This window comes from Coffea arabica, chromosome 10e (genome assembly GCF_036785885.1).
Source record: "Coffea arabica cultivar ET-39 chromosome 10e, Coffea Arabica ET-39 HiFi, whole genome shotgun sequence".
Lineage (NCBI taxonomy): Eukaryota > Viridiplantae > Streptophyta > Magnoliopsida > Gentianales > Rubiaceae > Coffea > Coffea arabica.
This window is the reverse complement of record NC_092328.1, coordinates 45,315,444-45,330,637: the sequence shown is the minus strand read 5'-3', so window position 1 is coordinate 45,330,637 and position 15,194 is coordinate 45,315,444. Positions and strand designations below refer to the sequence as shown.

At 32.4% G+C, this 15,194-nt stretch overlaps 1 protein-coding gene across 3 annotated transcripts; it reads right to left on the bottom strand.

Annotated features, from left to right (window-relative positions):
• Positions 1-54: 54 nt before the first annotated feature.
• LOC113712787 (F-box protein SKP2A) lies at positions 55-4,177 on the bottom strand. 3 transcript variants are annotated; one of them, XM_027236359.2, is made up of 5 exons: positions 4,043-4,177; positions 3,266-3,593; positions 1,915-2,263; positions 1,691-1,832; positions 55-632 (listed from the first exon to the last, which is right to left on the bottom strand). In XM_027236359.2, the coding sequence occupies exons 2-5, from the start codon at positions 3,514-3,516 to the stop codon at positions 265-267; spliced, it is 1,110 nt and encodes a 369-aa protein (XP_027092160.1). In that variant the 5' UTR covers positions 3,517-3,593; positions 4,043-4,177; the 3' UTR covers positions 55-264. The 3 variants fall into 3 exon arrangements, with proteins under 3 accessions (XP_027092160.1, XP_071923025.1, XP_027092161.1); XM_072066924.1 differs by lacking the exon at positions 4,043-4,177 and adding an exon at positions 3,963-3,981; XM_027236360.2 differs by lacking the exon at positions 4,043-4,177 and having other exon boundaries at positions 3,266-4,036.
• Between the last annotated feature and the right edge of the window lie 11,017 nt (positions 4,178-15,194).

Below are 15,194 nucleotides of genomic sequence, written 5' to 3'. Positions count from 1 at the left end.
CCTTGAAAATGTGAAACCTGTGGTGCTCATTTTCTTGATGAGAACACAGAGACAAGTTTCAACAAGGCTAAGATTGCATGATAATGATTGAAATCAGTACATGGTAACACAACCAACAAACTCTGCAGAAATGGAAGTATAAAAGGGCATATGAAGCCACAAATCTTAAATGTCCATCATACAGTGAACACAGGAATATGTACAAGGAAAAATGATCCTTCATCAGGAGCTTACATCAAGTTCATGGAATCTCCCAAACACAGTTTAAAGAGCTGGATGGGGGGTTGCGGCAAGAGCCCGGTGTGCCTGGACAGCACAGGCACAATGCACAGATGTGAGGTTAAGACAGCCACTTATGATGAGAGAATGCTGGCCGGGGCAAGTATGGAGAGCAGGAAACAAGTCACATACTGCCTGAACTGCTGGAGGAGTAAGGGCTGTGCACTGGCTGATGTTCAAATGTACAAGCCCCTCTCCATATCTGTTTTTCACAGACTCCCACATCTCACGCTTGTTCTTGACTCCACTTTGAGCTAGAGAATACATTGCTTTGTCTGTGATGTTCCGGCAGTAATACAGGTCAAGAGATCTCAGATGAGGGCAGTTTGTTGCCAAAGTAATCACACTCTCATCTGCCATCACATTCATGAAAAATTTATTAAGCAAGCAATTTACAGCATGCAGACGATACAACAACATATATCAAACAGTCCAGAAACTGGAAAAAATCTCAAGACAACTCGCGTCCAAGTTTTCTACTGCATTCAAATGCAGGATGCCAGAGGAACATTATCCAACTTTACCCATTTATAAAGCAAAGTCAAAATATTTAACCACAATTTTTGACACTCAACCCTATTAAGCTATCAGTATGCGTTGGCTTAAGAAATAAATTAACCACAAATAGTAAAAACACTTTGACCCACAACTAAGTATCTGCACCTTGCATAAAAGATAAAGAAGACATTGCAGAAGTTATCAGCTTATCTTTCAAGACTCCTAATAGTAAACTTTTCAGTCATCAATGTGGCATTTCCGTGCATAAAAACAAAGAGGAGAGATGAAGGACATACGCTATTGTAACAGCCATAGCTACATTTAACGCCTTTCATCAAATTCAACTTTTACCCACTTTTGAGTCACTTGGTACAGGAGTGACTCCTAGTACACACTTTCTCAACCTTCCTTTCAAAGCACCTAAGCCACATCCTAATGCCCTTCATCTTAAGCATTTTTCCTCTTGATGTACAATTGAAGTGACCAACAAAATGACAAGCTTTAAGACACTGTGCAGAATAATTTGCTTATATTTCTAATTTCTCCTTGTTACTTCCAATCTTCATTTCTATCAGCTCCTCAATAAAGGTATCACAACTTGATCATCTCCATACTCATCTTATGATGTGCTTCGTGTAAACTTTAATCATGTTTTCCAAATTGTCATCCAGAAAAGGACAAAAACTTCAGCAGGCTAACTCCATCTTGTTCCCTCCATGACTGATCAAGAACCATATACACTAAATCACAGTTCCATTGCAATTAAATAATGCACGCATTTACAAATAACTGCTCAAACACATTCACGAAAGATAGGAATTATTAGTTGAGTAAATTGATTTTCTGAGCCAGTTAAAGTCAGGCACATAACTCGTCTGACATGAATTTAAGCACTTGCTTCACTTGGAAGTACCTGTTATAAGAATACAGCCACACAAGTCAAGCTCTCTTAAATTAGGACAGCCATATGCTAAACTTGTTACCCCAGCATCACCAACTTTCTCGCACCATCCCAAGTTCACGATCTGCAACTGATTGCAATGATGCCCAATAGCCTGCAAAGAGCTTTAGCTAGTATGAAGAATCACTAATTTTGAGGGCTTCTAATTATAGCAAGTAATTACAAGGCTTTAATACCTTCAATGCTGTATCAGTTGCAGCTCTAACACACCCACAAAGATTTAAGACTTCAAGTTTTCTGCAATATCTTGCCAGATAGGCGAGAGCATTGTCACTGAAAGCCGAGCACCCACTTATGTTCAGCCTTGTAAGAATTGGACAACCATGAGCAAGGACATACAAGGAGTAATCAGTAAGCTTGAAGCTCTTGCTGAGGTCCACGTCTTGTAGATCATGGCAATTTTTAGAAATCATCTCGACAGCATTATCTAGAAGCTGCGGTTTATCCTGTCGCAGATTTAGAACTTGCAATTTTGTGAACTTTGGAGCTAGTGATAGAACCAAATTGTTCATGTTCTTCTTGCACCTGTAGAAATAGAATTGCCAATTAACACAATTCTCAAAAGAAAAAAGGGACAATATCACGGATTTAGAGGTGACAAAGGAAACCAGGAGAAAATCCTCATAAGCAACCAAGATAATATTATTCTTCTGGGAACAACTCTCATAAGCAGACCAATTCAAGAAATGGACCAAAGGATACAAGTATCTAGACCAGGGCGGTGCCCTGTAGTTCAGATAAACCTCAAGGCCAATATCTGTGCCAATATCAGATTAATTCATGGTAGAAAACCAACAATAAAACTGCTTCAAAAAAGGTTGGATGTTCATTCAAGAGCACTTGACATAAAAAGTCAAGTATCTCAAGGACTGAATATATAAGCATAGTCATTGCAGATGCTTTGATGACTTGGATAACAGCCTTTAACATATTTCCTAATTATCCCGTCAAGGCAGCACAGCAGGAGCAAACGATAACATGAAAGGATTAAAGTTCCTGAAAAGCATCGTCCACCTAACATGGAAGTTGTGCTATTAGCATTTTTCTTCAATAAACATAGCATCTAAATGCTCACTGCAACTGCATACATCAAAATTAGCACTTAAATCAAGTCATAACCAAATGCACGTCAGCAGAAATTCTTATTTTATCCACCAAAGGACAAAGTTGATGGGCGCATCATGACCAAAATCAAAATTACTACTAGATTCCAATAGCGACTAGTTGTAATATATGCGTTCAACATTCAACAGAAGTCTACTCGAACAGAAAAGGAAGTTCTATCAAATAAAAGGAGCTGACTTTACAGAAATGGTAATCAAAGAAATCAGGCATTAACATGTGAAACTAAATCAAAGATTATATTGATCAAACTTCAACAAAGCTACAAATAGCACATGTATGCTTAAATTATAGAGCAATAAATCTGATATGAAATCAGGTGAGGGACTTCTTTAAAAAACATTAAAACCATAAAAAATATAAATATATTTCCCCCAAAATCGAATTTTGAGGAGAGAATCATACCAAGAAAGATTCAGATGGATGAGACCACAAGAAATGGCATCCCTCCAGCCACTACAAACCCCAGAAGCCAGAATCATAATTCTATCATCATCAACAAGTGAAACAATCCCCAACAACAACTCCAGAGGAATATCCTTCCACTCAGTGATCTCTCTTCCAGCAGCCCCACCCATTTTACCATTATTACAATTTCCTCCTCCGAAAACCATCAGCTTCTCAAAACACAAGTTCAGACTATTCTCACCTATCATCTCAATCAACCCTTTAGCCTTTACTACCTTCCCCTTATAAAGTTGGAATCTTTATGTACACACTGCCCAATAAATCCCTGTCAAAACAAAAATATGGAAACAGGTAAATCTATAAAAGGAGGAGATAAGCTTCCGCAGAATAATTCCACCATGTGCTGTGCGTGTATCAGTTTCCTAGGCCAAAAGGGTCCCTGTAGGAACCTTAACATCTGGCAAAAGTATTCATTAGTCATCACCTAGGAAAAATCTAGAGCCTAAAAGCCTAAATACTAGTGCCACTGCCACATCATGTGATTTTTCCAGAAATTCAAAATTCCAAAAGAAATTGCAAATGGTCAAAAGGGATTAAATTTCATACATATTTAAGAAAAGGGTCGTTTCAAGAATTGAAAATGGTTGATCACACAAAAAGAAACAGCAAGAATTTAAGTGGATTGACTACATACTCTGGAAAACTGGAAAAGTATTATTGCTGACCATAACATAATAAAGAATTTCACATATACGAAGAGGAGGGGGCAGGTACCTGGTTGGTCAAAAACTGAGTTAATTGAGGTAGGAAATACACAGGTTTTCAGCGGTCTTTTTAAGGAGGAAGTAAGACACTTTTGAAGTACACAGAAACAGAGAGAGACGTAGGGCAACCAAATTTCGGCGACGGTGTACATGCCACGCGTCATCAAATGATGACAGGGAAAACTTTTTTTAATTTATTCTGTTATTTTTGTGGGCGATAATTTCAGAAACCTCCTTGAGCTTTTTAAAAAATTTCACCTACTCCTCTTGAGGTTTAAAAAATTACACATACCTCCATTGAATTTACTTTTTTTATAATAAAAACTATTTAATGATCAAAATTTTAAATGAATAATCTAAAATGCCCACATAAAATTGAAAAGTTCATTTTAACTTTTTATAAAATTATTTAAAAACTATGAAACATGCACAAAATCTCAAACTCAATTTTAACCCTCATCTCTACTATTTTAAACCTTTTATATTACTATATCTCAAATTAATACCATTATCACCATTACAACTATCAATCCCTAAATTCTAAAATGCAATCGAAATTATAACAAAAAAAAACTCAAAAGGATTCAATAACCACATTAATACAACATTCTATCGCTCAAATGTTGGAGTACCAATACCAGCCCTATTCTTTTTAAACCCAACTTATATCTTTTTCTATTCACCTCCAGATCATCCAAGCAAAACTAATTTGTAATATGTTATAATTGTGTTTAGAACGTAATCAATTATTCCATGAGTGAATTTTATTTTGGTTTCCATTAAATATCTGTAATGCATTCATATGAACAAGATTAGGAGTAGATTGTTTAATTGCATGAAAAAATATTAATATATTAAAAGCTATTAAGGTCATTTTATAGGGTCAAGGGAGGTAACTGTAATATTAAAAAACTTAAAGGTATTAGGTGAAATTGTTCTAAAATTATCACATTTTGTAGCCTTGGAATTATTTTTCTGAAAAAGAGATCGAATATATTTTGTTGTTATCATTTTGTTAGTATTTTATGCTACTTTGAAGATATCGGGGACAAATATTTTCTCATTTTACTCAAATGCTGTGGGTACTTTGTCTGTTTTAGCTAATGTTAAAGGTAGGAATAGAGTTACATATATTTTGATTAAACAAAAGAAATTTGTATCATTTTGTAATATAGTAGTTTCTTTCACAAAAGAAACATTGGAATTCATTCGATAATAGAGTTTTTTTAACAAGTGCCCATTAAGCACTCATTAACACATTTAAAATTCACATAATCTACCACATATATATATATATACACACACATATTACAATTATTGCATTTTCTTACATTCACATACTTTTCCTATTTGATCTTATCTACCCTTTATTGTATTTATTTATTTTTTTTAATTAATTTTATATTTTTAAAAAATATGACATCTAAAATATATATTAACGAATGCCTAATGGACACCCTAACTTCAATAAATACAATAAATGTTTGACCCCAAAAAAAAAAAAGAAAGTTGTACAGTGAATGTAATAATTTGTAAGTGTGTACCAAAAAAATAATTTGTAAGTGCAGGTATTGGTCATATGTAAATATACATAATTAAATAGTTACCTAATTTGTGCTAGTATTTAATTGGTTCCATTGAAGACTAAAATGAAGGTGGACAAATTCATTTTTGTGTCTATTTCTATAAGGAAAACTACGCCCATAGACAACTTTGAAACTCATCCAGTATATATTCAGGTGCGCATTAATCCTTGTTGTACTCGGATAGGCGGTTCCTCACTTAAAGAAGTAAATCACTCCTTTTAAAATTTCCAAATATTGTTTAATGTCTCACTTTTTTTTTCAATTTGACAATTTTTATTTTCCCTAGATGAAATAGGAAACTCCATTTGTCTGATCCGCATTTGGAAGGTGAGTTTTTTTGGTGTTTGTCTAAAATTTTACTGTAACTTACTGTAGAAGTTTTTTAAAAAATTTTTGAAGTGTATATTTTTTTTTTTTTTTTGCATATTTTGAAGTGTATAGTTTAAAAACTTTGAGAAGTTGTTTGAGGTATTGTAGCTAAAGTTTTTAAAAAACTTGTAACAGACAAACTTGACAAAAAACTTGACTTCCAAACAAGGCCATCCTGGTATTTGATTTAAGTAATATGCTGGCACTTATCAAACCAAAACATTTAAAAGCAAGAATCATAAATTTTAAGAGCTTTTAAAGTTGATAATGACTTGCCATGATAAGAAAAATAAGGTTGAGAGTGAGTTCAATGAAATTTATTAGTTTTGCAATCAGACAAAAATCTAAGGGAGATGTAAAATTATAACCTCCCAGATTTTCAAGGACTAGCATCCTAACCCGTTCTTAGCACGGGTTTATATTTCAACCTTCAAATTAAAGAGTTAACATTTGTAGCAAAAGAAAAAATTCTTTGAACTTTTAATTTAGTTTTATGCTTTAAAATATACTTACATTTTATCTTCAAAATAAAAACATCATATTTTGTGATTTAAATTTGAATTGAATGGTGTCAACTTTCTTTTGAAAAGACTTATAGTTGATTCCGCATTCATCCTCTAAATTGAAAGGTAAATTTTGAAGCAAAAGAAAATAATTCATAACTTGTAATTTGGTTTAACACTTTTAGAGTATATTAACCTTTGCCTCCCATTATATGAAAACTATATAAAATTAAGAATTGATCACAATGGTTGCAAGCATTGGCATTTAAAAATGTAAATAAAAAACTGATAATATCTTATAATAACCCCAACAACCCCCCCCCCCCAACAAAAAGGAAAAGAATTAAAACACAAAAATGACATAGTAGTGGTTTTTTTTTTCTTTGGTGACATAGTAGTGTTACATATTTACATATGAAGAAAATAATGAAAATATACAAAATAATCAATAATACCCAAGATAATTTTAGTGGTTGGGTTTTATACTCTTATTCAAACCTAATTAGGGTCGAATTTAGATTTGATATGTACAAATTGGGTAGATGTAGTTTACAGTCAATTGTTTTACATCTTTCTCATAAGTTATAAAGTAAATTTTAATTTTTTTTTATTTTTTGTAGGACTAGTGCTATTTTTATTATTTCTTTATCAAAAATAGAATTTTAAATAAAAATTTCCAATTTCAAGGGCCAGTAGGACTTTTTTCTTTAATCTAGCGATTTCACGATTTAGATTTTATGAATAGTATATTATGTCAATGATTGTTGAATACTATTTCTTTTTCAGTTTTAATGTACTTGTCCCTTTAGTTAGGATTACTAAGTGGAAAGTTAAAAATTATTACTTTCCTTTTTACTTTTAGTTGGACTAATGATGTTTCATCTTTATTTATCCTCCCATAAATACACTTTAAACCAAATTCCTACATTAGTAGAGACACTCCTTATATTTTAAATTCAAAAGGTATGAAGGGATATTTAATAATTAAAAAAATCCAAAATTCTATATATATATATATATATATATATATATATATATATATATATATATATATATATATAAAGAACAAGGAGTTGGAAACTTTATGATTTGACCATTTTAAAAACCCCTTCTGCAATTTATATAGATATAGATCTTTTATTTGGTGTCTCGTATTTAAATGAATCATATATTTAGATTGTGCTATCCAATTTGGCCACCAAGTTCAATTTTACTTTTTGTCACATTTTCAGCTTAAAATGTTACGACCAAGTTTTTTTTTTTTTTTTTTTTTTTGACAACACAGGGGTGTCCGGGTCAAGACCCGAAGGCGGCCCGACTAATCCCCTGCTTTATTGATCACAAAGTTTCAAGGGGCAAGAATAAAAGTACAAGCTTTTCTTTAGTCAGACTCTTGACTTGGTGAAAAGCTTCAAGCCCCAAAGGTGATCAGAGCAAGATGGAAGACCAAATTGAATTTGTTCGAAAAAGCTTCAAGGGACTATCTTTTTAACTCACAAAATGCTATTAATTGAACTACTCTACTACTTACAATTTTTATCTTCACGAGACTTGGATCGTATTGAAGTCATTGTACAAGTGGTAGAAGAAAATATGTACCTTGTTCTCAATTTATTGAAAAATCTTTTGTTAAAAAATAGATTATTATTTTTAAAATTTTAAAATAATACTACAACATCTTTTATAATGTGATATATGTGATAAAAAGATAATAAAAAATTAAAAAATATTTGGAAAACATATTTTTAACATAACAACAGAATATTTTTCTAAAAGTTAAGATTCTAAAACTTAGAGATTCTCGATTTAAATTTCTATTCTCTCTTCCCATTTTTTGAATTCTACTCTCCTTATTTCTTAAATCTTAGCCCATCCTCTACTAAAAATTCTACGTGTGCTAATTAAATAGTATCTGGACAGGGGAGGTTATTTGAAATATTTATTCGAAATAATTATTATAATATTTTTTATGTTATGATATATGTAAGATTAAAAAAAATAATTAAAAATTATGTATATAATACAAGTAATGAATAACAAAATTTATTTTTAATTTGAAATTCATATATAGAGTATTAGATTAATTTTTCACCCCAATGTTTGAAGGGCATCAGTACAGTAAGTTTAACAAATACTCGTAAATCATATCATCCTTAGAGAAAAAGTAAAGGCTGCAAATTAATTTGAGGTGGGGTCGATAGAAGTTTTCTCCAAGGAAATCATAACAAATGTGTGGGCTATACATTTTTGGGCTTTCTTTAATTGATTAGAATGTGATTTTGAATTTGGATGTGATGTGATGGGATTTTGCGATCAGGATACAGAGAAACGTAAAGATGGTAGACCAACGCAACTGCTATTCAAAGCACGAGTGCATGACAAAAGTAGGAACAAAATAGGAGAGGGGCAAGTGGAATCGGAGGACAAGGGCCCCAATGATTGTCAGAAAACAGTTCGGGCCGATTTCATGCAAAATACATCAGATGTAATTTTATACGAACACGATATAATTTACTTTCAATAATATATAATTATAAAATAAAATTTTATGAGTTTCATAAATGGTATAAAAAGTAATGTACAAAATACAACTTGAATCTTATATTTTTTTAACCTTCGGGAACGGTTGCTTTCGATTATTTCCTGTAACCGTTCCTGCCCCTCCTCTAAATTGGGATCTAGTATGATTTCGATTCGAGTGTTACACTTTTTATATTATTTAATGTATACTTATATTATGTTATTATATTTGGAATAAAATTGATGTATATAAATAAAATATTTGATATGTATAAAATATGATATTATATTACATTTGCATACAAAAAATTTAAACATATATAATGATTGGATGAAATTCCACAAAATATATTGTCATATATTTATACATAAAAAAATTAAATATATATAATAATCGGACGAAATCATTTAAAATATAGGAACAAAATTTTGTCCTCTCAAATTAGAGCGTAGTGGAAATTTCCAATTCAATTTCTTGTCAAGTGGGAGGCACGGATTAGGAATCAAACAGACAAAGTGGAATCGGAAACCAACCCATCAAGGGCAATACGGCCGGTCGACAATGCCCCAAATATTTTTTTGTGCAAACACGAAACCGCACCAAAAGTTGCAGCTCTTGTTAATGCGTGTAGGCACATTAGGACATCCTCTTTTAGGCTTTTGGAATCATCTGACTTACCTTACCCACCATACCATGAATAATTAATTATTCTTGTGTTCACATCTACAACTTTCAAACCTTTTGCTTAAGAAAAAAAAAAAAAACTTTCAATTAATCCTTTAATTTACTTGAAGATCATTAGAGAGGCCGATTATAACTATGGAGGGTTCTACGTTATCTTTCTATTTTTACACTTATGTGGTGTAATAATATATGTGTGATAAAAATATAATAAAAAAATAAAAAGATAATACAAAAAAGTGATAAAGAATCTCTAGACAATAAGCTTGATTACAAAGTAACAAAAGTTATTCATATTCTCTAGTTTGACCAAGCATCATTGCTTCCATTACTGAAAGACCTTTTCTTGTTCCCCTCTCTTGCTTACTCGGGATTAGATAATATAAAAGTCCAGACTAATTAAAGAAGCTTTATCGTTTTGCTTTTTGTCTAGGTATCTCTTGGTTTGAAGCAAGCCATGATTTCTATCACCTTACTTGTTGCGCATGAAACTTAAAGAATGCACATAAAAGAGATGCCTTGCACTCTGATATTTCAGCAACTTATTGAGCATAACTATATATTTTTGGTGGTTTTTAATTTCTATCAGTGTTATCATAATTGCAATTCTTAAAATGAAATTAAAAATATCACTCCCGTTTGGATTGCTATTTTTAAGAGTTTTTATAGAAAAATATATTATAATGATTTGATGTGTGTAAGGAAAAAAGATGATTGAAAAATCTGTTAACGAAAAACGTAAAAATTTTTCTGCAAAAAATCACAATCCAAACAAGCATGTTTAATCATATATCAATCCCAAAAAACACAAAAGAAAACAAAACAGAGAAGGTCATCGCGTCAAAACAAAATTTAAAAGTCTAGGATAAAGTGGGATTAAATACTATAACACTTTCAAAGACTTTTATTAAGGTTCCGTCTGGGATTGCGGTGCTTTTAGTAAAAAAAAAAATACTTTTAAATGCTAAAAGTACTTTTAAAGTATTTGGTAAATATTATTCCATAAAATTAGGAGTAAAGCTTTTCATGTTAAAAGCACTTTTAGCAAAAAAACTCAAATTTGGTGCTTTTAAAGTAGTTTTTGTAATTTAAAAAATAAAAATCAAATTTAATCATGCTATCATATATTATGAACCAAATAAAGTGATAAACACTTTTAAAATTTTCAAATTACACATTATCTAATACAATAAGTACTTATTGAATTATATCTCCAAATAATATATTTAAAAATACTTAAGTAGTTAATAAGTACTTTTATTAAAAACTGTATTAGAAAAGTATTTTTTAATAAATTACTGCAAGCCCAAACGACCCTTAAATATGATATCTTAGTCTTAGTTATGTTCATATATTCCTTTCTTGATTTTGGTATAATACGTAAAATAGCAGTATTTTAATCTGAGGTTAACTACTAATGAAATGATATTCAGGACATTTTTCTCTTGGGCAGAATAATAGTCACTTTTTCACTGGGTTTAGGATTACTTTGGACTGAGAGATGGAGAGGAGAAAATTGATACTTTTCTCTTGTTTGGAAGTTTGAAGCAGAGAGAAAAGGGAAGAAATGGAGAGAAATAGTAGGATAAAATCTTAACAAAAATTTGGCATAGTTTGGATGAAGGGATTTGAAAAGGCTCATCTTTCCTTTGTTTGAGAGTTTTTAAGTGGAAGCAAAAGGAAGAACTATTCTTAAAATGGGGAGAGGAATTGTTAACAAAAACTATTCTTCAGACGTGGAGAGAAATGAAAGGAAAATAGAACCAAAAACTTCCAAACTTTTTCTAAATGCCAGATTTTGATCATAAAAAGTCAATGAACAAATTACAAACACCTAAAAAATCTAAAATTATTTTGTTTCTTTCTTAAACTCCAAACAATTTAATAATCTCTTCGTTTTCTTTCCTCTCATGATTTAAACTTTTCCTTCCTTTATTTCTCTTTAAAACTCCCAAATTGGAACGAAAACTGCATATAAATGGAAGGAAACTGAAATAAAAGTATTAAAAGGATTTGAATTGTCACGTATGCCATTATAATACACATCAATAATGATAAACTTGGAAAAAAAAACAAATTATAAACATTAATAAGCTTTTCCCTCCACCAACTCCCAAATAACATGGAAGGAAAGTGTCATTCTTTCTCTTCTTTTCCTTCTTAGGCTTTCTCTTCTTCTTTATTCTCTCCTCTCCTTAAGTCCCAAACTAGGTCTAGCATTTTCCTTAATTCACCATACCGTTTGGAATGTTAATGAATTTGGCCGCTAAAACGTACTACTGATATATATATTTCTCTTCAACTTGAGTTTTCACAAATTCTGAGCATTTGTGTCATACAATACTCTCAATTATACCCTTGTTTTTGTGTTCATTCTCTAAGTTAATTTGTTGGATGCTCTATAGGAAAAGGACAAGCGATATTTACTCGAATATTTGTACTAACAGGGGAAGAATCCTACAAGAACAAAATCAACAAAGTCAAGTTTCCTACAAACGCCATCGGGCCTTTGGTCCAGTGGTCATCCCAAGCCTTCTTAGGCTTGGTGGTACGGGGAGGTCAAGGGTTCGAACCTTACCTCCCACAAAATTTGTCACAATATGTGACGGTCTTCTTTGACCAGTTTCGATGGAGTTTCTACTCACATCGAATCCCCTCCCCTTCCCCTCTAGAATACGCTAGTTTAGGTTATAGGAATTCTATCGTGTCGACAAAAAAAAAAAAGTTTCCTACAAACCCTAAAACAAAAAGAACACTCGAGCAACATAAAAAAAAAAAAAAAAAAATCAATTAGCCTCCTATACAACTTTCTATTGATATCACATCAAGCGATGTGCTGCATTAACTTGCATCCAGAAGGTACTAATATACCACTCCATCAAGCCATATAGAAGGAGAACACCTAAAACAGTGCTCAAATGTGAAGACAACCAAGAGAAATTGCATATTTAAGCTCACCTAAAACAGTGCTCCTATAGGAAGATGATTAACCTCTTTTAAGGTCAGTGATCAAGATGATGGTCAGGATAACCTAGACAACTTTTTGTTACTGACTCATTTATGCCTAGTACTCCTTGATGTGCAATATTTTCTCTCCCAGATGAAAGGAGCATGAGAGCAATTTGTACTGCGTTTCACTTGATTAGGTTGAAATGATTTGGAGGATTTTCTAGACCTGTTGAATCAATAATTGATCAGCTTTGGTCTCTTCTCTTCCCCAATTCTTAACCCTTATGCAGTTTCACTACAGCTACAAACAAAGACATAACTCATTAAAATTATTACTGCATATTAAACATTGGTCAGGTTTTAGAAACTAATACTCGAACGTACAAAGGGAATTAGGACTATAAACTACAAATCTTCCACCTCTCACATGAATAAGATACGAAACTGAAATCCCTTTATCTTAATAAATCTCCTTGTGGTTTGCACATACTTATTAAACTTTTGGTAAAAAGATTAATTAGGAAATTACAAAAAAAATCTTGGTCCAAAGTGCGACATGAACAACAAATTTGTGCTACTAGAACAGCCAAAACTGAGTTGTTTCCATCATCTTTGAATGAAGCATTACAATGAATGCATGAGTGGTGGGTCCAAAAACAATGAACTAATGTACAACACTCGAGCAACATAAAACGGAATCAATTAGCCACCTCTGCATCTTTCTATTGACATGACTACATGAAATTGATATGTTACATTAACTTGCATCTGCAAGGAACTAATATACACCATCAAGCCGTGTAATAAAGACATCACCTATGACGAAGGTGCCCATATGTGAAGACAACAAGTGAAATTGCAAATTGAAACTTGCACTCAAGGGCTCCAATAGAAAGATAATTAACCTCTTTTTAAGGTCAGCGATCAAGAAGATACTCAAGGGAGCCTGAATGGTCAAGATAACCTAGACAATTTTCTTCTTTTTTTTAAAAGGATCAACAGTCATTCCTTACTCATCCCTTAATGATTTAAACCTGTAATCTATCAATTACAGGTGAAACGTCTTACCAACTAAACTGCGTTTCATTGTTTATCACTAACTCATTTATGCCTAATACTCCATAGCGTGTAACATTTTCCCTCCCAAAACAAAAAAGCATGAGAGCAACTTGTACAGCGCTCCATTTAATTAGGTTCAAATGATTGGGAGGATTTTCTAGATCCGTTGAAGAAATATTGATCAACTTTGGTGTCTTCCCTTTTTGGCAGTTTCACTGCATCTGCATACAGGGCATCAGCCATTATACCCTTAACTCATTCGAACCGTTTAACCCTAGTACTAAGCCTTCATGAGCCATAATTACTTAGTCATATTCTTACTGCTGGTGCCAGTGGGTTAGCTATTGAAGGTCTAAATTTCTCTTAAAATGTACAATATCTTTTCATGAAAAATTGGTTCCAGCACACATATCCAGTTGTAGGAGATGGTACATATAATTTGTGTCCCATTGGTGACTAATTTGCTATACATTCTTTTAAGATTAAAATCACCCCGAAGAGTTGAGATGGTCAATGATTTTTGGCATGAATATATTGGTCAAGCTAATACTGTTACTTTTAAATATTGGTCAGGTTTTAGAAGCTAATACTTGTTGTACTAAAGTACTTTGGACTTTGGAGTATAAACTGCGAAATCTTCCACCTCTGGCATGAACAAAAGAATGAATCAGATATGAAGCTGATCACATCCCTTTGTCTTACATAAATCTCCTTGTGGTTTACATGTATATACCAAACTTCTTGAAAATGCTTACGAAATTAATAAAAGAGGGGGAAAAATCTTGATCCAAATTCCAAAGTGCGACATGAACAACAAATTTTTCTCAATACAACAGCCAAAACGAGTTGTTTCCAGCATCTTTGATTGGAGCATTAAAATGCATGAGTGGTGGGTCCAAAAACAATGCTGTGTATTATCTTTTCCTTACACAATTTAGGCAATGGTGGGCACTATACTAGCTATTTAGCTAGTAAACGTATCTTTGGGTACTCCATATCATCTTGTTGGCCTCTATGCCTAGCAAAACTTGGCGTTTTCTATCATATCTTTATGTCTTATATCTCCATGCATGATGGCGACAGGAAACATGGTTCCTTTCAACCGTAAATTATGTAAAAGGAAAACCCTCATTTCAAATCTGCACTAGTGCTTATGAATCTTTGTCTGCTTCATGTCTAGATGCATTCTTGATCCCCCAAAGTACTTCGTCAGAATAAAGACAAGCTACATTTCAATAAACGCTCTGTCATTTAAATTTGTTAATCATATCAACTTGTTGTTTAGTGAATGACTGTCCTTTATACCAACATATGAACGTATTAATCGAGCCCTTGTTCGTATAGGGGTTTCCAACATTGCCTTGCATTGACATTTGGGATGTCCAAGAAAGCATATGCTGTTTGCTTTTAGAGTATTAATCTCATTGATAATAACATAGGAAAATTTAAACTGCTTTTTGCCGCATCCTAGTATCATTCTTTCACAATTGTTTG